The 22,696-nt window shown below is 30.6% G+C and overlaps 2 protein-coding genes across 3 annotated transcripts; one reads left to right on the forward strand and one right to left on the reverse strand.

The window, feature by feature from the left end:
• Positions 1-77: 77 nt before the first annotated feature.
• On the reverse strand, positions 78-9,443 carry LOC113522537 (methylcrotonoyl-CoA carboxylase subunit alpha, mitochondrial). 2 transcript variants are annotated; one of them, XM_052897796.1, is made up of 14 exons: positions 9,016-9,441; positions 8,349-8,550; positions 7,710-7,927; positions 6,955-7,102; positions 6,522-6,659; positions 6,018-6,113; positions 5,408-5,591; positions 4,918-5,108; positions 4,583-4,714; positions 4,041-4,211; positions 3,366-3,489; positions 2,715-2,908; positions 2,252-2,389; positions 78-1,935 (listed from the first exon to the last, which is right to left on the reverse strand). In XM_052897796.1, the coding sequence occupies exons 1-14, from the start codon at positions 9,045-9,047 to the stop codon at positions 1,777-1,779; spliced, it is 2,127 nt and encodes a 708-aa protein (XP_052753756.1). In that variant the 5' UTR covers positions 9,048-9,441; the 3' UTR covers positions 78-1,776. The 2 variants fall into 2 exon arrangements, with proteins under 2 accessions (XP_052753756.1, XP_052753757.1); XM_052897797.1 differs by lacking the exon at positions 2,252-2,389 and having other exon boundaries at positions 9,016-9,443.
• Positions 9,444-10,020: 577 nt separating this feature from the next.
• Positions 10,021-19,267, forward strand: LOC113522809 (flap endonuclease GEN). The gene is made up of 11 exons (XM_026908631.3): positions 10,021-10,325; positions 10,848-10,942; positions 11,192-11,396; positions 11,869-11,958; positions 12,242-12,395; positions 12,935-13,067; positions 13,496-13,657; positions 14,729-14,897; positions 15,298-15,442; positions 16,453-16,530; positions 18,305-19,267. The coding sequence occupies exons 1-11, from the start codon at positions 10,263-10,265 to the stop codon at positions 19,228-19,230; spliced, it is 2,220 nt and encodes a 739-aa protein (XP_026764432.2). The 5' UTR covers positions 10,021-10,262; the 3' UTR covers positions 19,231-19,267.
• The last annotated feature ends 3,429 nt before the right edge of the window (positions 19,268-22,696 follow it).

Raw genomic sequence — 22,696 nt, forward strand, 5'->3', positions numbered from 1 at the left:
ATATAATGCAATCCGGCTACGCTTATCATCCGTTTATCATTATATGGCAAGTAATTATACAAAAAAAAAAAAACAAATAGAATCAACCGTAAATATATTAAAATTTATTTACATTACATAAGAATGCACTTTTAGTATTATTTCAGTACATTACATAATATTATAAAAACTATTGAAATTACATTGTAAATGCGTAAAGATCGCATATTACATATTTGTAAACCCTGTTTTATATAAATTTATAATCATTTAAAAATTTGTAAATCTTTTTATATAAAAATATATTATATATAAACAGCATTGCATAGTTGGAGTCACTTATGGAGAAACCATTCAACTTTATAGACATTCTATAGGACTGACTTTCCTGTTGATCCCATATAGAATTAGTCAAGGAATTTTTTTTTAATAATGTATCTATTAAATTAAATACATGATTTTTTTAACAAATCTTTGTCTTATTACCATTTGAAAGAAGTGAAAATAATAATCCTCTTATTTAGATAGATAGATAGATACGCTTTATTGTTTCCTCAAAAAGATTACAATAGTAAACTTATTATAAATATAAACAATTACAAGAAATAATCACAATTTAGGTGTGATAATATTCGAAGTTTTACTTATGAACTATATATTCGACGGTTTTTGTACCATGATAATAAAGATTATATTATTGACTAGCATTTGAGGGTAGTTTTCCAATGTTAAAAATATTTTAAGGGAAAGTATAACCAAGTGGTATATGCCACATTTCTCCTATATACTATTTATAGTTTATAGGTACTGAATGAAATCGAAATAATAAGGATTCTTTTAAGGAATAGTTATTTTTAAAGTAAACCCTGGATCAGTAGTTAACGGACTTTGTAATAATGAGGGACCATTTGACAAAATTTATTCAAATTGTGGCGTAACTTTTGTGTCGACTTGTTGTTATTATTTTAATCTATTACAAAAGGTTTTGTGGACCACTTCGGGTAGGTACCCGATATCCCCCTGAAGGTTCCAAGGGGCCATCAATATTCAAATTTTTGTCGTTTTCATATCTATGTTTCTTTGGCAAAACTTCTATAAAAAGATGTTTGTTTCTTTGGTAAAACTTCTATAAAAGGATGCTTGTTTCTTTGATAGAACTTCTGTAAAAGAATACTAAAAATATCATTTAATCTAAATGCATGATTGAACAACAGAGAACATATCTTCACAAATATTCTTTATAAAGCTCGGAAATAAATTCGTTGGTCCAACCTAATTACAACCATAATAAAACCTAACTCTGTCTTTTATAATATTAACTCTGTATTAAAATTCGTTTTATACATTGATCCAACCATGAGTGTTATTTAAAATCTCATTGGCGTATAGTAAGTTCGCTAAACAACTTTTGAGGCAAATTCTATGTTTAGTGGAGATTTATGTTGTTATGAATAAAGTCACGTATTCAAGGCAAACTTTTGTTGAGTAGCTGATATTCAAAATCAATGTTGTTGATGTTTAAATCCGTTTTCTCTGTTTTCACAAACATTATGTGATAAAATGCTGTTTGAGGAAGAATTGTTGTAAATTAACTTGCGTAATATTGCTTTGAACTGCAACATATTGTGATGCTCTCATCAAGTTTATAATAATTAACAAATATATATATATATATATATATATATATATATATATATATATATATATATATATATATATATATATATATATATATATATATATATATCATAAATACGCGGCTTGATATAATTAGTACGTCTATAAACATTTTTATATTTAACTGGCGTCCTCAAGCAGTACTATTTGAGCTCCCTTCCCGACCGCGTCACCTTGTTTCACGGCCGCCACGTTCGCTACGACGCCGTCTCTTGGCGAGCGGACCACGTACTCCATTTTCATTGCTATTACTACAAATAAGGGCTGGCCTTTTACCACCTACAAAATAAAAATTGTATATTTTTTGAAAAAAATTTTTTGTAAAAAAAAAAGGGTTTTACAATTCTTTAGTGTCACTTTTGGTGTTATTTTGTAGAAATCTGGACGTCTAATATTAGGATTTCAAAGTTTAATTAATTTACAATCTAGAGGCACATATTTATAAAAAAAAAGCGGTTCCTCTTCATCTTTTCGAAATTTCAGGATTGACATTTGATGTTGATAACTCATGTTAATCTACTAAAGATATCGTTAATAAATAATATCTACAGGTAGTTTATGGTTCATAAGATACTTTGTCTTTGTGTCAAATTACCTTATCTCCTTTAGCAACTAAAATCCTTTCCATCACACCAGGAGTAGGCGAGCAGGCGCTATTCTGTGAGATGGCGACATCCTCCTCGCTTCCCGCCTGATACTTGGGCCGCGGTATATAGTGAACAGTTTGACCATTCTGTATATATATATATATATATATATATATATATATATATATATATATATATATATATATATATATATATATATATATAAATAGATAATATATATTTGTTGTATTTATTATGTATGTATATGTATGTATTTATTATTATTTTCTTAAAATTTACAAAATTTATATAAAATAAGTAAGTTCTTTTGAAACAGCTACCAACGACTTGTCTTAACCTATTGGTGTGCTTTGCCAGTTCGGATAAATTAGAATTTGACTTAAAGAAATAATATACAAAATACACCAAAAGCTAAAATAAGTTTAGACTTTTTTATGAAAGAAAAAATACCTCATCATAGACATGCACTTGGTCCTCATAAGTCAGTAGACCAACATTACTGGTCCTATCCCCTATACGTGTGATGAGCCGAAGTCCGAGTTCCGTGTCTCGTAAAGTCGCCTCAATTTGCTGCCATTCGCCATCGTTCACTTGTACGCGGTATGAATTTGGCGCGGTTTCGTATTCTATTGTCACTTTTAAGTCTGAAATAGACCAGGATTAAGCTTATTACATTACATTACATGATCATGTGCATACATATATATCGAAATGTGGGGGTAGTTATTTATAGGTGACATAAAAAGATTATAAAACTTGTAACTTTATTGGTAAAATAGAATAAATAAATTTATTCTATATTATCAATAAAGTTACAAGTTTTGAATTCAAGCTATTTTTTAATGCAATTTAAAATGGCAAATAAGCTGAAAGCCAATTTAATGGAAAGTGGTAATAGTCGTCTATAGACATGAACAGTATTATGGGTATAGCAGAGTATACTGTTTCACCAATAATACCCCCATGCGTTGCCATTCCTCAGGAATAATATAAAACATTCATTTAAAAGTGAAATACCATAATATTAATTATCCAATCAAATTTAAATTATGTGCATATTTAAAAGGATAAATTAGTTTATGGAATTCATTTACTATCTACCTTTGTCTTCAAATTTCAACGGTATAGTTTTTCTTAGTTGATAATTGGGTCTCCATGATGCAGATTCTACTGAGATTCCTTTCCAATTTGGTGTTATTGAGTTATTTCTTTGAGAATTAAGTAACTGAAAAATGATAAATATATTATATTAAATAATAAAATTACATTATTGGATTTGGCAAGTGCACCATTTTATATTAATTTTTTTATGCAACTTCAATGGCAAATAAGCTGATACATTAATAACTTACAGTAACATGCTTTGTCTTATTTTTACACCAATATTTGTTTCAAAACTAATTCGTTTTAATACTATTATTTCTATACATAGTATAAAACAAAATAGTTTATCTATTTCTCCCCTTCTTTTGAATCACACAACATATTTTGATATATGTTTTATAGTCTATTTGATATTTTTAAAGGATAAATTGTATGTTTAAATTAAATATTGAGCACGCAATGAGAACTAACTGCGAATAATTAAAATCTATTAATACTTATTTTAGAAGTTAAAGTTTTAAGATGTTATTATATTTAAGCGGCCGATTGGGTTTGAATATTTGGTACAAGGGTAGGTTATAACCTAACTTATAGTATAATTTATATATGCGGGCAAAGCCACGGGAAATAGCTATTACCTATTCGCTAATACAGTGATATGTATAAACTTACAAATCCAAGTGCGGCGTGAATACTGCGTTGGTTTGCTAGACGTTGGTCAGAGGCTGGGAACAGCTCGGCCTCGTGTTGTGGAATGAACGCTGTGTGTACGTCGCCCGATACGAATGCCGTCGCGCCGCTAAGTCGCAGCAAGAAGTTTACGTTTGTTTCAAGCCCCGCCACCTGTATATGTAATACTGTATTATATGCATTATTCTAGAATTTTCAAATTTCTAGTATTAAAGCAATCTGTTCCTTTGTAAAGATATAACATCAAAATTAACTTACACTAATGACTATTTAACAAAATATATCGGAAGAATATTTTTTTCTTTGATATTTTATTTTCATACCTTTTCTCCAGGCATTTTTATTCTATTAATCTATAAATATTTTAACTAAGTTTTTGTATTTGTTTTGTTTCAAACCACTATTTCAATAAAGTTGTATTTTTAGTAATCTATAGTAGGTTTATTCATTAAATGACGATACAAACCTATAACAACATAATGGATTTATTTATTTGCTATAACATAACGTGCAATAATATATACCTGATATTCGGAAAGCTTTGCTCTGGTCTTCGCCAAGGCCTCGTTGCGATCGCGACCCCACACTACCAACTTGGCTATCATCGGATCGTAATGTACGGACACCTCTTGTCCTTCGCGTACGCCTGTTTCTATCTAAAATATAGTATGTATTTTATTTATTTAATCTTATAACAATTATTATTTCCTCAAAATGATACTTTTTTTTTATTAGGTAAATACAAAATGAATGTCAAATGTCCTTTCTAGCTATTCATCGTAATTCAGCTATAGAAACAATAACACACATTCTGCAAGCTAGTAGAGCTTCAAAAGAGTTATAATAAGAAGCGACTGACCCTCACGTTGTCTTCTGGTGCAGGCTGCCTGAGACGGTGCAGGGTGCCAGCTCGGGGTAAAAATCCAGCAGATGGCTCTTCAGCATAGATCCTGCACTCCACAGCGTGGCCGCGCCGCACCACCTCTTCTTGCGTCAATGGTAACGGTTCGCCACCAGCCACGCGGAGCTGCCACTCCACTAGGTCGGTTCCTTACATGTCATAAATATAACTAGATTTTTTCTATATTTAGATTATACAAGCAAATAAGATACTTAATGCCATTAGATTTGTTTTTCTGATATGTCGGGTTTCTCATAACACAGCAAGTAGGCTTGGAAGAGTTAGTTCATAAATTAAAAGTTGTAATGGTAAGATCATGATAAAATCTTGGTTAAAAAAACAAATACAATATCAAAGTATAAGATACAAATGAAGAATGGGAATACATAGACTGAAAAGTGAGGACCACCAGCTTACATGGCAACTTCTATAGTTTAAAAAATCTTACCAGTGATCATCTCTGTAATGGGATGTTCAACTTGCAACCGAGTGTTCATTTCCATAAAGTGGAATTCGTGTGTAACTCTGTGTAGTATGAACTCCACAGTGCCAGCGCCGACGTAGCCTACGGCGCGAGCAGCTCTGACTGCAGCCTCGCCTATCGCCTTACGGGTATTTTCTGACAGACCTGGCTAAAAATATATTGGATTTCTGTTAAATAGTTCTGACAAATGTAAATGAATCTAACATTCTAACATTCGCATAATACATCAGATAGAATGAGATGGCGACATGGACTTGTTCTATTTCATGGGGCCGCTAACCAAAACGATGCTTTGATAGACTGGTTTGCAATTTTTTGGGAGGTTTGGCTGATACAGAAGTACAATTCTGCAATATTTAGCTATCATTATAATTTGACACTTAGCATTCATACATAATAACCACTTGCCAATTTAGAAATATTGCCTCAAATTACCTTTAATTTCTAAATTACAAAAGCCACAAGTCTCAATTTTATCACGATGCACCATAAGTTTAGATTACTATAAAATCTTTATATCTTAATTTGCATGGAAGAAATAGGGATCTATAGTTGGTTATAATAAAATACTAACAGCAGGTGCTTCTTCTATGATTTTTTGATGCCGTCTTTGTACAGAGCAGTCTCTTTCAAATAGATGCACTACATTTCCATGCATGTCAGCAAATACCTGAAATAAGTGTAAAAAGATGTCTATATAAATACGGGAGATTAATAAACTCAGTTTTTATAGCGGGTTGTGCGAGCTGTGGCCCGCAGTGCGAGATGAGACGCTGTGACGCAAAGCGCTAAATGGCCCCTAAAGATTCGGGATAAAGTCAAAAACAGAGTGAGTTCATTAACCTTCCATATTTATATAGTCATTGAATAAAAGTGAAAGCTTTAACAATAATCGTAATAAAGGTGTACTAATTGAAAACTATGTAGAATTAATTACCATCTATTTAACTACTATATACTTTCTCTCTCTTTTTAATGCAACATATTGCCTTTTCAATTATTTCACTACTTACTGTTCGACAAAATATTCATTTGATCAAAACTATTTATACCATGATAAGTGAAAATAATTAATTACCTGCACTTCTACATGCCGTGGATCTGTAATGTATTGTTCTAAAAGCATATTGTCGTCTCCAAACGATTTCAATGATTCTCTTTTAGCTGACTCTAACTGTGGTAGGAATTCTTCCTCTGTCATTGCTATTCTCATACCCTGAAATAAAAAAATAAAAAAAAATTAAATAGAACTCAAATATTCGAAATCATAAGCACAGTACTGGTATTCTAGAATACAGCCAGCTTTTATTTTAAAAAGAATAAAAAAAAAAGTTGTTATTGCAGTGCATTAAAAACTTGAAATAAAAAAAGAGACTAATATTCTTAATTAATTATTATTTTTTTGGAGTCTTTGCTTCTGTTTAGATTCTACTCTTCACTTACTGCAATAAAAAATAATTATTCGAGGAATATATTCATGAGAAATTTAATAAAATAAATATTATACACACTTTGCCACCACCGCCTCGCACAGCTTTAATCATAAGTGGAAATCCAACTTTCTGAGCTTCAGCTTGAAGCCTCTCGATACTTTGATCTTCACCATGATAACCTCTTACTATTGGCACTCCAGCACTCGACATTATGGCTTTTGATGTGCTGGGAATGAAATTATGACATACAATTATAATTTTGAACCAAAATATACTAGATGCAATATTTTCTTTTAAGAAATTCAAGATAGTGCTATGTTGAAGTGTTTAAATGTTAGTCAAAATATAATAATATTGTGATACAGGTCTTCAATTGTAGACAAACAGATTTAATGTAGAAACAAGAAATTTGTACAACCTAAAGGAAAGTACATAATTAAAAAATGTGTGTGCAGAGTCCTAGTGATTTATTATCCCAACTGACATCATTTGAGTTAGGTTGTAAGATACCTTATTTTTTCTGAGTGGATGTGAGTTGTCTGTTTTCAATGACTCTATATATAAAAGGGCCAAAATCTAAAAATGAAAAATAGTGTTTTGTTTGTATTAATTACAATACATCACAACGACAATAATTACAACCATTGTAACAATTTATCCATTGGGGGGGGGGGGGGGGGGAAGGAATTGTTTAGTAATGAGATGTAACAGTGCCATTTCTAGCAATATACTGCATCGGGTTGATCTCTATACTAAAATTATCTGTTTCATATGTTTTTGTTATAAATATATTTATGCATGCAATATACTTAATATAATCTTTTATGACTAACCTTTTTATACCCATATCTCTAATGGCTGAAGGTGGAGGTCCAATGAATATGACTCCCTCCTTGGTGCACTTTTCACAGAATTCTACATTTTCTGATAAGAAGCCATAACCAGGATGGATGGCATGACTGTTGGATTTCTTTGCTATATCTAATATTTTAGCTGCATTTAGGTAGCTCTGTGCTGATGGGGCAGGACCTATGTGATATGCTTCATCAGCCTACAGTCCAGTATAAAAAAAGTATATATATATATTGATAAATTTATACTTTCATATAATTTTTTATTCTAATATTTTGGATTCAAAACATTGGTCTTATGATAACAATAATGGTTATAATTGAAATAGTTTTTATAACTTAAAAAATAGATATTGCAAAATTACTGGTAATTGTGATTCAAAACCTATAAATCACAAAGATTCGCCACATATTTATAGTTACATTTCTGGTGTTGTAAGCAATAGCAGGCTGCTGTAACTATTAATCATCAAACAGACCATATATTTACCAAACTCCTATAATAAAATGTAATCAAGAAGTACCTTTTAAAATATTTAGAATTCTTTTATCATCAAACTTGACCAGACAACAAGAGTATCACTAATAAAAAAGTAATTAATGTGAGGCATGACTACATACCATTTCAACATGCATTGCATGTTTATCAGCATCAGAATATACTGCAACAGTCCGAATACCCAACTTTTTAGCTGTACGCATTACTCTGCATGCTATCTCACCTCGGTTGGCAATGAGGACTTTACTAATTTGTAGCCTTTTAATGCTTTCTTTGACTTGAACATGATTAAATCTTGCCAATGACTTAAGGTTTAAAGAAGGCCTAAAATATAATTTTAGATACAAGAATGTGTTTTGTTTATGTCTTAATTTTAGAATAGAACATAATTATATTTAGAAAATGAATCAGTAGTACTGTACCTTTAGATCTATACTATTAACATGAGACATGAGTAAGCAATAAATGATAAAATTTAAATAATAATTTAAAAATTAAGATACTAAATTTCTGTTTACTAAATAATTAGAACTTTTAAATGATAATATTTATAGTAACAGACATAAATATCTATAAGTACCTTAATTTATATGAATACTAAACAAGTCATTACTAAACTACTTGTCTTGATTTCACAAAAACTATTTATTGAAAGTAAAATATCTCACTAAATACATGTAACTGCGGCATTTATATCAATCCATATCAGATATGGTTATTGTAAATTATTGGAAATACAATAATCAAAATAGCATATTTCTTAAATGCAATAATATTTGAAATTCTTACCGTATTTTATTTATATGTCTAAAATACCACATTGCGGTTGTTTTAAGTAACGCAATTTTTGTATTATCTTACGTTAGTTGTAGATTATTCGTATGATGCGACCTCTCAGTCACAATATTGTACTGATAATATAGGTGATAACAAATGTAAAGTAAATAATGTACATGATTAGTGGATTGAATGACGTTCATTATTTTCTCATTAGCATAGCATGTTACATTTAAAAACTGTTTCAAGTATAGGTCATCTTTGTATTTCATTTTTGCTTATAATGTACGTATAGAATTTGTAATTTAAGCTGTAAATATATGTTTGTTTTATATGTAATTATGCTAATTGTGCATTTATTTATTTAGAAAAGCAACAATTATTTAAAAAAAAAATTGATATAATAATATTTAAAATATTCTAAAGAAAAAAATAACAAAATATTACATAGTGAACAAACAATCGCTACAGATCAGAGAAAGTATGTCTAAAGACGGTCACTAAGACAAAGGAATTACATAGAAGGACTGATAAAATAAAAATTGCAAATCATATGGTTGCCTCCTTTCTTCTTAAGTAAATATAATTAGTAAAAAGAGGACAAAAGACACACTATCAGTAGTATTTTTTTCAATTCATAGCAGGTCAGTGTACAGAAAACGTTATACGGCCATATAACCCTACCGAATTCAGATACAAGCTGCTTGCATACTTTTTACATAAACTGTGTAGAATATATAATCTAGTAACGTAAAATTTGTATTGATAAATAATTGACATATCAAGTATTTTCTATACACTAGTCTGCTATGAATTGAGAAAAATAGCAACTTATGGTGTATCTTTTATCCTCTTTTTACTAATTATATTTGCATAAGAAGAAAGGACCCAACCATATGATTTACAGTTTTTATTTTATTATTCCTTTTATGTAATTTCTTGTTCTTAGGTTTCAGACTATTTCGAAATTTTTGATTTTAGGGGCAGTTCATAGCTGACAGTTGAAGTTGTCAACGTCAAAAATCATAACTGCTGATTACTTGTGGTATATACCTACTTGTCTATTTAAATTCAAATTGATTTGATATTTTCAAATTTTGTTTCAAATCAATTCCAGTAATTTATTAGACTATTTTTAAATCTAATATAAATTGAAATTTAAAATAAACAAATTAAAACAGAACATGGGTGTAAACTTTGTGTGAATTATCATTATATTATAATAACGAAGCTATTATACTATACCATTTTCTATAAAAATGGGCATTAAAGGATTATGGGCTGTACTATTACCGTACAGTGAAAAGAAGGCCCTGCATGAAGTAAGTTTTAAATTATTCGATATAAATTTTAGTTACAATTAAGTAATCCGATGCAGATCTATTTTTCAATCTTCACTATTAATAGAAGTTGTAATAATTTTTTTATGTTTCATTAAGCAATGTCTGGGTGTTAAATAGACAGTTTCTTCTTGAATTTATGTATTGGTTGAATTAAAATATAAATATTTTTTGGAAAATCAAACTAAGTTGAAATGTATCAGTCTCCTTATTAAACCTTCCTGTCAGTTTTGCACTCATGATGTGCTATATATGTGGACTGCATAACATGTACTTTCAGAAGTTTACAAAATGCCAAAAATCTTTTTGACCAAACTACTATAGACTTCTTATAATCCACAAACATTCTGTCAATTATCTTCCCAATCAATTATGACACTAAACCAATCAAATATATTATTTGTTTAAGTATATATTGTTCTTATAAGATGGTATATTTTTTTTTTGTACATTTTTTTAAGTAAAGTTTCCAAGAATTTATTTACCCTTAATTTTTTTTTACAGATTCGAGGTGAAACTGTTGCTATAGATTTATCTGGATGGGTGTGTGATAGCCAAAATGTTACTGATTATCATATTCAGCCAAAATTATATTTAAGGTTTGTATGATTATAGATATTATGAATGTGAAAGTGATTTTTTTTGTATGTTTGCTTGTTACCTATTGACTAAAACTGGGATTGTTTTCTACTTGTGTAGCCACTCATAGAATTCTATATTTTCGGAGGTTGAATTTTTTACTTTATCAAACTTGATAAAAAACTTAAAACATTTTTGTGTCAATACATTTTTTAATTTCCTTTTCATAATACTTATATTTTTCTTATTTATATATTTTGTTGTTCTAGGAATTTGTTCTTCCGAACCATCTATCTCTTACTCGCAGATATCAATCCCATTTTTGTATTGGAAGGTGATGCACCAGAGCTCAAAAGAGATGTAATGGCTGCTCGTAATGCTGTACAGTTTCGTGGTGCTGCTCCAAGGAATGATAATGCTCTTAATAAACGTCCTGATGTTGCAAGAAAAAAATTTAAATCTATTCTTAAAGAGGTAACATATTTCCTATAATTGCATCATTACACAAAATTTTAATATTTTTTATTACTTATCTATATTTTATATTATTGTTACTAATTGTTGTTTTTATAGTATCACCTTATTTGCGACCAAATTATAGCATGTGTTTCTTTAATCTTTAAAAAATCGTCACATTAAGATTGATAAAGAAATGGTCAGAGTAGTGATCATGGACCTTCAAGCATATTCTAGTCTGTATAATCATATACTAGGTACTCGCTCCAGCATCATATTTTTTTTAAAACAGGCCAAGTTACTTATTCATAATGTAGTTTTTTATAGGTGAAAGAGTTTTTTTTCTAAATTGATTAAGTATTTTTTCAAACAGAAAACCAAATTTATTCTTTTTCGCTAGTAATGCATAACTTGCAATTGATTGTGAAATAGAGCTGGTGGGATTATGTTAATGTTACATTACTATTTTATTAAAATTTATTATTTTCAGTGTGAAGTATTGTTAAACTGCATGGGGGTGCAATGTATCAAAGGAAGAGGAGAAGCAGAAGCCACATGCGCACAATTAAACGCACAAGGTGTTTGTATATTATTCATATTCTATTTATGATAATTTGTGCATTTAATCTTTTCACCTTATAACCACCCTAATTGGATTTATATATTTGCATGTATTTTTTTGTTTAACTTTCTTCTATTAATACAGTATTACAGTAAAGACAGAACATAGAATAAAAGTTTTTTATAATATAAAATTGTTTATTATAGTTATAAAGTTGTTGATTTGAGATAATTGGTTAATGGACATGGTAGCTGCAAAGCCAAGTACCTAAAAGGTATTATAACTGTAAAATATCTTCTAGTTGGTAGATGCTGTGGTGTCACAAGACTCTGATTGCTTCGCGTACGGCGCTCGCCGTGTCTATCGCAACTTTAGTGTGTCCAGTGCGGCTGGCGGCGGCTCTCTGCAGGGCTCCGTTGACTGCTATGATGCAGATAAAATGTTTCAAAATAATGGTGACTACAGCATACAGTTATTGCGAATTTTTGATAGATACCATATAAATAAGACTAGTCAAGGCAGGGTACTTATAATTTATCTATATTTGCCTTGCTTGCATAATAATGATGCAGTGGAAGTATTTTAACTCGAGATCTCCACGTTACAAAGTCCAACAACACGGGAGATATGCTTGTAGTAGCTACTCATCGTATGGGAGTAACTGCTGGGCCAGCAGGAGCGCACCTGGCGCTTCTGGAAAAGCCCCCCGATCACGAAAAAAGTGGACACCATCACCACTTTTGAATATATATTAATATTATTATAGCACCTCTCTTGCATTTTGGCGTCCTTTTTCGATCTCCGCGTTCTGCACGTTGCCCAACCGTCTTCACTCTAAGGTTGATATTGAGTGCCTACTATTGATTATCCTAATTCCTTAATCAGCATCAAGACAACGCTCAGGCATCTTTTATTGATTTATAAATTACAATTGACAGTTTTATTATTTATATTCGTATCTGTTTTATGAGAGATAATTGAAACCTTATTTTAGGATTCGGCCGTAATAAGATGGTTGCTTTGGCTATATTATGTGGTTGTGATTATGGGACCGGTGCTTGTGGTTCGTCGATAAATACAGCCGTATCTTTCTTGCACACTGTACCTGACAGCGACATAATTCCCAGGTAACATAATAGATTAAAAATAAATAGTCTGTAGTTTTAAGTTAAACAGGAAAGAATTCTTAATTAAATTCTATTTTTATTGTATTCGCCAATCTAAACCTGAGAATAAAAAAAGACAAGAATTTTTTCCTTCACTCTAATTTTTCTAGTTTGCTCTATTTTGTGAATAAATAGTGCCAAACACCACATTATTTTGGTTTCGGGTAACCAACGCATGCATCATAAAATTGTAGGTTAAATAGCTGACCTGGCAAATTTTGTGTTATCCCTATCATATTTCTTAAATCGGAGCAAACAATACATATATGCAAAATTTGATTAATATCGATTGAGCGATTTTATAAGAAACCTTAAGGTTTATGGGAATGATATTGATGAAATAAATGTTATAATACTATTTAATGCCAATAGTCTTTTTACATGCACAGGTTATTATCATGGGTGACTGATAAGCAAGAGTATGATGAACGCGCGCGCTGGGCGGCTGCGTCGGGTCGCTGCGATCGCTGCGGACACGTGGGCCGCTCGCATACCCGCAACGGATGCCCCGTCTGCGCTACGCATAAAGGTTGCAGCGATAATGGCCATAAGTAATTGTTACTATTATTTGCATTTTTTTCTATATGCTGGATGAAATTGAAATCGCATGCTTTATTATTTATGGGACTCACTATTTTTTCCAAACAGACATTCTACTAGTATTATAAATGTTAACGTTTTTAGAGATATGTTTGTTGTTACTTAATCACGCATAAACAGTTAAACGGACTTGTATTAAATTTACTACACAGGTGGGTTATTTCCTGATTCAATATAGAATATTTTATATACTGATGCATATGGGTAAAGCCCCGGAAAACAGCTAGTATAACATAGCTGGACGCTTTACTATTTTAGTATGGGAGGCTAATTGTTTTTGTCGTTTCTGTGTTTCTTCAAGAAACATGTTTAGTTTTACTAGAAACACCCCGTTTAAAGAACACTAAATTTAACATATATTTATTTGATAATAGTTTACTTATTTAAAAGATTTAAATTTTATTGTGAAATTGTCGTTAGTTTATCTAAGTATATTTTACATTATTTTACGTATTACTGATCGTACGATAAGTTAATTATCATGACATAAATGAAAAACGGTTGAATATGTTTCGACGAAATTTTATAATTAAGTAGGTATTAACGACTAAACTTTGTTTTGATTCTCGTAAAAACAAACCTTTAACCTAAACAGTTCTATAGAAATCCTATCCAACGTTTGTATAAACTATTGACTAGTCAACCGACAATTTTTTTACTTATAATATTTAGTTACGAGAATAGTGTTGCTGGTTATATTTTACGGGAATTAGGCGAACGAAATATGAAATACATCTTAGAATTATAGGATTTAACATAATAGAGGGGAATTAAAACATGTAGAATATTGCAGTGATTGCAATATCACACTTAAATCAATTCGGAGGAATTGGTTGAAGTATGATATTGCATTGTATTGTATTGACCCCCCAATGACTAGTCAGATGCTATATTTTTTAAAAAGACCAATGCTGCACCTTATTCAGCTATTGGTTTCTGACTAAACTGCTAAAGACATATGGTGGCAACGAATAATATAAGAAAAACAAAATAAGTATGCTAATAAAATAATATATTTGCAGGTCTAAAGTGACGGATGTCAAACGCGAACTCTCTTTGAGATCTCGAGCGTTAACTTGCGGCATGCCATTCCCTGAGCCTAAAGTCATGAAGGAGTTCTTGAACACAACACCAGAGAAAATAGATCTCAATCTTTTGAAAAATCCCACTCCAAATCTAATTAAATTTGTGGTAATTAATGATTTTCCTATAGAGTTTTTTTTTCGTTTATATCTTTCTACTATATCTAGGGAGTATTATTTACCAGTCTGATAAATCAAATGTATCTAACCAGTGCTATATATGGCTAGTCGTTTGCAGATCTTACATTTTTCAATATGATAATTACTTAACTGGAAATTAATTTGAAAAACGATATTAAATTTTTAATTTGAAAATTTCAATGCTAATGGTTTACATTGGGGTTTCCCTTTTTATTTTGCATAGAGAGAATTATAATTTTGTGCAAACGTAAATGGTTTGGACATATTTGGAGATATATATATATATATATATATATATATATATATATATATATATATATATATATATTAATAAATTATAATAAATAAATTTTTTTTAATGGTTTCAGAAATTAATGTCAACCAAACTAGATTGGTCAGAAAGGTACTGTGTTGAGAAGTTTTTACCTCTGCTGACCAAGTGGCATTTACAGGATTATGTTCCCTGCAGAACTATTAAACCGGTTGCAATAAAGAAAAAAAGGAATCCTAGAGGCTAGTAGTTTAGATAACAATAATATTATTAGGGGAATTTACTTAAAAGAATCCTTACACAATTTATATTTGGTATATTGGTCTTGTAATGGATTGCACCGCCTTCAAATATATGAGAAAAGCTAAGGCTTTGATGTGAAATGGACTTGTAATATTGACTAACGGATGCATAGTTTTAAACTAGTCTCTTGAAGCATTGTAAGTGTAAGCATTAAGAAAGGATTTTATAAGAATTATAACCAATATAGATGATACTACTTAGATATTACGTTCCTGTTGATGATGAAAAAATAATCTTATTGGGTACATAAGTAGTTTTGCATTTAAAATTTTATTACGACAGTTGCTAGAAATATTATTTATTTTTAGAGGACTATATTCTGTTAACCCGACGTAGCTCGATATAGATATCAGTAAAATATCGCAATATTTATATTGTTGAAAAAATATCAATATATCGATATTCCACGGCTGCATAATAATCGTAGAGTATTAATTGGTGACGTTCTATGTGCAATCGGAATTTTTTACAATTCATCTTGTAATTACGAACAGTCTGACGGCCCCTTGATAAAAAGAGGTAACCGTCGCCTATACGCATGAAAAGCACCATGGAAATCGCAGAATATACTGTGTCACTTAGGATAACTTCACGCGTTGCTATACTAGAGGACTATAGTGTTATGCCTCAGTACCCTGTAATTTCATTGTTTTTAATTTTAATTTTTTTTATACCACTGAGGTGGCAAACAAATATACGGCCCACCTGATGGTAAGCGGTTACCGTAGCCTATGAACGCCTGCAATACCAGAGGTATTACGCGCGCGTTGCCGACGTTCTTCAGCATCGGCAACGCGCCTTTTATACAGACGCCCTCTAATCTTTTAAGATAATATTGGATACAGAGGAATGTGTTAACGTTAATATCGTTATCAATTTTGATACCAATATCGATACTAATATTGATTTTTTGTTAATATCGTTTATTCTTAAATGGAACTATTCACAGGCGTCCCTAGTTACGTGGTGCTGTGGGCCGACATCGATGGCCAGTACGAAGCGTTGATTCCAGATGAGCAATTTGACCGTAAATATTTTTTATTTATTAATGTACTACATCTAATTATACTTTTAAATGAGTATTTTATTAAAAATGAAAGTTATCAAATAGAATGATCAAAATTGGTTCAGAACTAGCGAAAATATAGTGAAATGTACAAAAATAAACAAAGGTGAATTGGAAACATTCTCGCCTATTTCTTTTGGGTGTTGGTTTGAATTTAAGCAACGAACGACTATATTACATGATCCATGTTTATAAGGGATGGCTGTTTTCTGTTTGAGTTTATTCACTTAACGCAAAATTGGCTACAAACAAATCTAGAAAAATATATATACATATATATAGTTAGTAATGCTCCTAGGGATTTTAATACAATAAAACTTATACCATAAGTTAGTAAGAACGTATTATGTATTTATGTTTCCAATGCACCATGTATATACGTTTTCAAATATTTCCTAATGGAATTAAGTTTTCTTCAATGCTATGATTCGAGAAATATCTATCTCATCATTGCCGTGTGTGCCCCGGCATAGAATAGGCCGCCCCTTCCTTTACCGTGGATGTCGTAAGAGGCGACAAAGGGAGGGCGAGGGATGAGATGCAGTGTCCCTCTTAAAACATTTCTAAAAGCCTAACTGCAGTTGCCAACCCACCTGCCAAGCGTAGCAACTACTGGCAAAATCCCTTAATGGGGAAGGCTTACGTTCAGTGTATGTAATGTGCAGTGGACGGTTAGCGGTTGAAGTAATAATAATAAATTTATCTCAACAGAAATTACAATGGTGAGCGTATTTTATTACCTATCTGTCTATTCATAGATGTATGTCAGTAAACAACTGACATACATATAATCCCTCGAGCCCGCTTAAGGCGTCAGCTTTCGATACATAACATTTATTGTACAATATTACAAATGTTTTCTGTCATGAAACTTTAACCTTAACGTCATAAATAATAAGACGAAATGTATATGTCGTGTAAAAGAATAAAAAAAAAATGTAGTATATTAGTGTTTAAGCCAACTTTTTTTTTCTTATATCCCGGTAGTAATTAGTGTTCGAGGGAATAATAATATATCCATGATCTATAATAATACATTATTGTCTTAATTGTATGAAGGGTTTTTTGAGTATATTTTGAAGGTATGATGTTGGAAACAAATTTTTAAATTAAAGAAGTTCTATTTATAACTTCATTACACTCCGTCTCTAGAGAAATAGCATACAAACTTCCAAGTGTGGTTTTCAACTTTTTCACATCTCTTGAGTATAGGCAGCCTTGCTTCTTGTTCAGAAAATGAATAATGCGCGAATATTTTGTGCTAATACAATACAAGACTGTATTGCTTTCGCATAAAGTTTAAATTCCCTATTTATATTTGTGTAATCAAGAAAGTACATTAAGTTTTATGCAATATTCAAGTCTTTAATCCGATAAAGTTGTTGATTTCTATGACGCAGTTATTACTTTATTTTTTATGTGTAATTTTCTTTTAATTAACATTAACAAAATCAGTATAAAATAAAGCTCATAAATCATTAGGATTATAAAGTTATATGTTAGGTACAGCATGAAAAAATTAAAAGATAATGAAAATATGGCGAATTCTATTGTATCAGTAATCAAAATTGGTTCAAAATTATTTCGCGCAACATAAATACAGCCAAAAGTTCTCTATTTTGTAGCTTCTTAAGAATTGTACACAATTTTTTATCAGCTGTATTTGTGATATTGTTTTCTCGTGGCTTATGTTTATACAAAAAATGGTCAAGCACGAAAATTTTCTTTGTTATAGAGGACGAAGATCCATCTTTATCGTGGACTTCAACAGAACGACAAGACCTGATGAGACATTATTATCCAGAACTAGTGGAAGTCTATGAAGAGAGTATTAAAAAACCTGTAAAAATAAAAAAGTCTAGAGCCAAAAAGAAAGATAAAGATGACATTGAAAAACCAAAACGCAAATACAATAAAAAGGTAAAAAAACTCACAGATGTAGAAATCGCAAATCTTAGTGATACGATAAAGAATTTAAACGTTTCAACAAATGTATCTGAACTTCATTCGAGTAAGACTAACGTTAGCGTGTGCATAAATAAATTGAAAAGGAAATTGAAAACAAACACAAAGAAAGGTCAAAAAACTATTGATAGCTTTATTGCCAAAAAGAAACGCAAGTCGATCAAAAAGGCAATGGACTCATTAAGGTGTAGTTTTAATAATATGTCTTTAATAAGTGAACTTAATACATTTAAATATACGAAAACTACATTAAACGAGAAGGAAAATATGAACGAAACTATTAACTTATTAGATTTGTCAAATCTGGGCGAAGATATGCAGGAGAGTGACCTTTCAGATTTAATAAATAACATTGTCACAAGCTCACCAATTACTAAGACTGTCACTGTGGAAAATAATTTAGTGAAACTAATATTCGATAGTAAATATTCAACACCGAGTAAGTCCTTTAGAAAGAGTATTTTGAGGGACATCCAAAACAACTGTTCCACTCCCAATGACAGCCCAATAAGGAGAAAAAGTTTGAAAAATTCTTATATTAAAAAATCTGACGTTAACACTAGCTATTTTTTTGATAAGTTGACTGATGATCGTGACGCTTTCGAAATGTCAATGGAATACAAACACAAAAGTGCGATTATGTGCCTAGACTGTGATGAGACTGTCGACTACAGTTTACCTGACGTATGTTTGTAAGGATTTGTAAAAATAAATTATGTGATAACAAAGGTAATATGCTATTTTATTTTCAAATTATCTGTAGATACTACGAGGACAAAATTTAGTCAGTTGCGAAATTGTAGTTACCTGAATGGGTTTATACTATCACGTCTTTCTGGATAAACTGGATATTGTCACTTTATTATTTGTTGCTATAATATAATATTGTTACTGCCTGATAGACAGTACTTTTTTTCTAAACAAACAAAATTGCACACTTCATTTTAACCTTAAGTTCCATCTTTAAGTGCCACACGCTTAAGTTCCATCTCGATCATCTGGATCAGTGGCAGTTCTCTATCGTGCGTAAACATTTTTTCTACACACAACTAAATTACAGAACTAACTCACAACGGTGTTATTTCCGAACAGATACGACATTGAAACCTTTAAGAAAACAGCATATTCCTTTTAAAAGGCCGGAACGATGTCTGCAATTTCTCTTATATTGTGGATGCCTTTGGATGGCGGTAATCACTTACCGTCAGGTGCGATACATGTTCGTTTGTCTCTATATTATAAAAAAAAAAAAAAAAAATAGAAAATTAAACAACAAAGTTGCACTTTTTTCAAATAATTACTGTTTGAACATTTATTTCTTTAAGTGCAATATTGTGGAACAATTAGAAATATTTTGTACAAAAATCAGAGGAAAAACAAACTAAAGTTTTGAATGTTCACGAATTTAAATTAAAAAACGAATATGTGAATTTTTGCAACTTCATCGTCAATTTCATATAAATTCAGAACTGTCACATGCACACTTTTACCAAACACGCACACTAGTGTAACCATTTTCTTGTCTCATTTTTATAATTGATTTGTAAGTTTGTTAGTACGTTAAGTTGCGTCTATGGATCGGCTAGTAAAATAATAAAACACTAAAATTCAGAACCTCCTTTGTGAAGTCGGTAGAAAAGTAGATAGGTATTTACTATTTTTCTTATAATGTACGCATACAGATGTAATATATGTAGTTCGTGGATTTCCCTATAATGTATCACAATCCTACGAGATATTTATTTTATGCACTTACTACGCGAGGGTGATGGATGATAGTTCGATAACAAGAGACCTCGAGGCCTATTTTAGGAAGCTGCCATATCATTTTCATGCCGGGCTTATTTTGATTTATTTTAAAACTTTCTACGTACCTTTACGTACGGGTATATATTCACAACTATCTGGGTATATGATTTGTTTTCGGTAAGGTTAAAATATGTAGCTAGTACTATTTATAGGTGGATATCGTAGATACACTTGTGAATTAAGAATTTTTTATTTCAAATTTACAAATTGCAATAACAATTAAACAAGCACACAGACACATACTCGCAGGCACATACTCTCAAAAGCATACATCCTCGCACACACGCTCTTTCGAACATATACGCTTACGTACATGCACACGCCTACGCACACACGAACACAAACACACATTTCTCTACAACATATTTGTGTATCTTTTTTATTTTAAAATGTATATAGAAATTTTGAGTTACTTTAATGATAAAATTATACAAGAACTGAACCATATATAGCAATAAACATATATACTTATTTAATTAATCACTCAACAGAAATTCACGAAACAGACTTGCTAGTGTAGTAATCACTGATAACTAAACTGTGTACCCGCATTTTTGTTCGAATAAAGTTTATGTTTATTAAATTGTAAATATCTTAATATTTTATTAATGTTGTATAAAGCAGCAGTTACAAGAAATAGGTACCTAAAATATAAATATGTATTTAGATATTAAAGAACGAACCAAATTAAAGTTCAGTATCGTGACTTCAAATTTGTTCGATAATAAAATTCGGTTAATTTGATATAGACACGATGATGAGTTAATAGATACAAGCACTACAAATATATAATAACTACAAAACTTACAATTAAAAAACAAACAATCATGAACATAACAGAATACACTGAGGGACTTATCGTAATTCTAATGTATTATGATTCTGAAGATTTGATTATTATTCTTTTATATTTCGTATCCAATAGTCTTACTACTATGTTCTATCTACCCTATATCTGATTAAACCGAAGCGACCATGCAAGTTCAACCGCTTTAGTGAAAAAATATGAGTAGTATGCAACCGTTCAGGCATATACAAATTTCTCTCCGGTAACCAGAACTTGGATCGTAAATTACCTCATGGGAGCGCATAAAATACGTAGAGTATCGTGAAATATTTAAAGCCGTTGTCAATTTACTAGAACCTTGCATAATGTAAATAACCGTACCTAACATAAACACCAAATAGACACATAAATTTCACCATGGAGAGCAATACTTGACTTTTTGTTTCGAGAAACGGAATGTTTCCCATGGGAAATCGGAAAACCATGTACTCTATCACAAAACTGTTGTTCTGTTTAATCTTGTTTTCCTCAATATTTGTATTATTGAAACAAAAGAGAAAAGCCTATTATAAATTGTGCTAATGTCTTAAAACTGTTTTCATATAAACTTTAATAATTTCATTTACGTATATAGATATACTTTGGCGGTTTAGAAAGACAATTAATATATTATTATTAATCTGTTTAAGACATGTGGTAAAAAATATAATCTATAAATTACACGCGTGTACAAATCATATAGTTTTTTTTTAAATGCCCATAACTCGTGAAAATCTCTGAATATACTACCTATCTCATAAATTAATTTAACCATAGCATAGAAATGATTTTACAAAAAAAAAAAAATGTTTAAGTCGCGTCATTTCATCGTCAAAGCTATGAATTATATGGTAGTTAAAATCTGAAGTTTATTTAAATGTCTACAACTCGTGTTTACTTGAAACAAATGTTTATTCGAAATTACTAACTTGTTCTATAATACGTCTAACTATGTACATATTTATTTATTTATTATACAATTAAAAAGGATTCTCTCTAAGCGCATTATAGGTATATTTTCACTTAAATGACATCATTTCAAATACAATTTCAAAGCATTTTCTGCTGGACATTAAAGAGACTTGTGGTCCAAAAATAACATAAACGAATCACCAACAAAAGGGACTGTTTTATTTAGAATTCTAATACAATTATGCAAAACAATTTTGCAGGGTGAAAGGGATTAGAAATTGTTTACTATTTCAGCGAAATGCTACAAATTCGTAGCTCCTAGATGCTACGAACTATGTAGTAGTGAGCTACGAATTCGCCGCGACCTTTTGCGCTTTAGTTTTGAACTATGACGCAGTTTGCTTAATTAGTACATGAGCAATTATATTTTAACGATGTGGTTTAATTTTAATTAAAGTAAAATGTTTGTGTCCGTTTATACTGTTGCTGTTTCGTTCATTTGTATTGCTTTGGGGAATGGTATTATGAACCACATTAAACAATTCTATATTTATTACAAATCAGTGAAAGATTACTAAATATCTTGTATTACCTTACCTTAACTCTATATGAAAC

Source organism: Galleria mellonella, unplaced genomic scaffold (genome assembly GCF_026898425.1).
Source record: "Galleria mellonella isolate WM207_F2 unplaced genomic scaffold, CSIRO_AGI_GalMel_v1 utg38, whole genome shotgun sequence".
In the NCBI taxonomy this organism is placed as follows: Eukaryota; Metazoa; Arthropoda; class Insecta; order Lepidoptera; family Pyralidae; genus Galleria; species Galleria mellonella.

Coding starts and splice junctions, on each gene's coding strand:
- LOC113522537 (XM_052897796.1), bottom strand. CDS start 9,047: ATGTGGTATTTTAGACATATAAATAAAATACG. Junction 7,928..8,348: donor ATGCAATGCATGTTGAAATG/GTATGTAGTCAT, acceptor ACTGGACTGTAG/GCTGATGAAGCATATCACAT. Junction 5,109..5,407: donor CATTACAGAGATGATCACTG/GTAAGATTTTTT, acceptor ATGACATGTAAG/GAACCGACCTAGTGGAGTGG.
- LOC113522809 (XM_026908631.3), top strand. CDS start 10,263: ATGGGCATTAAAGGATTATGGGCTGTACTATTACCGTACAGTGAAAAG. Junction 13,658..14,728: donor TGCAGCGATAATGGCCATAA/GTAATTGTTACT, acceptor ATATATTTGCAG/GTCTAAAGTGACGGATGTCA. Junction 16,531..18,304: donor TCCAGATGAGCAATTTGACC/GTAAATATTTTT, acceptor TCTTTGTTATAG/AGGACGAAGATCCATCTTTA.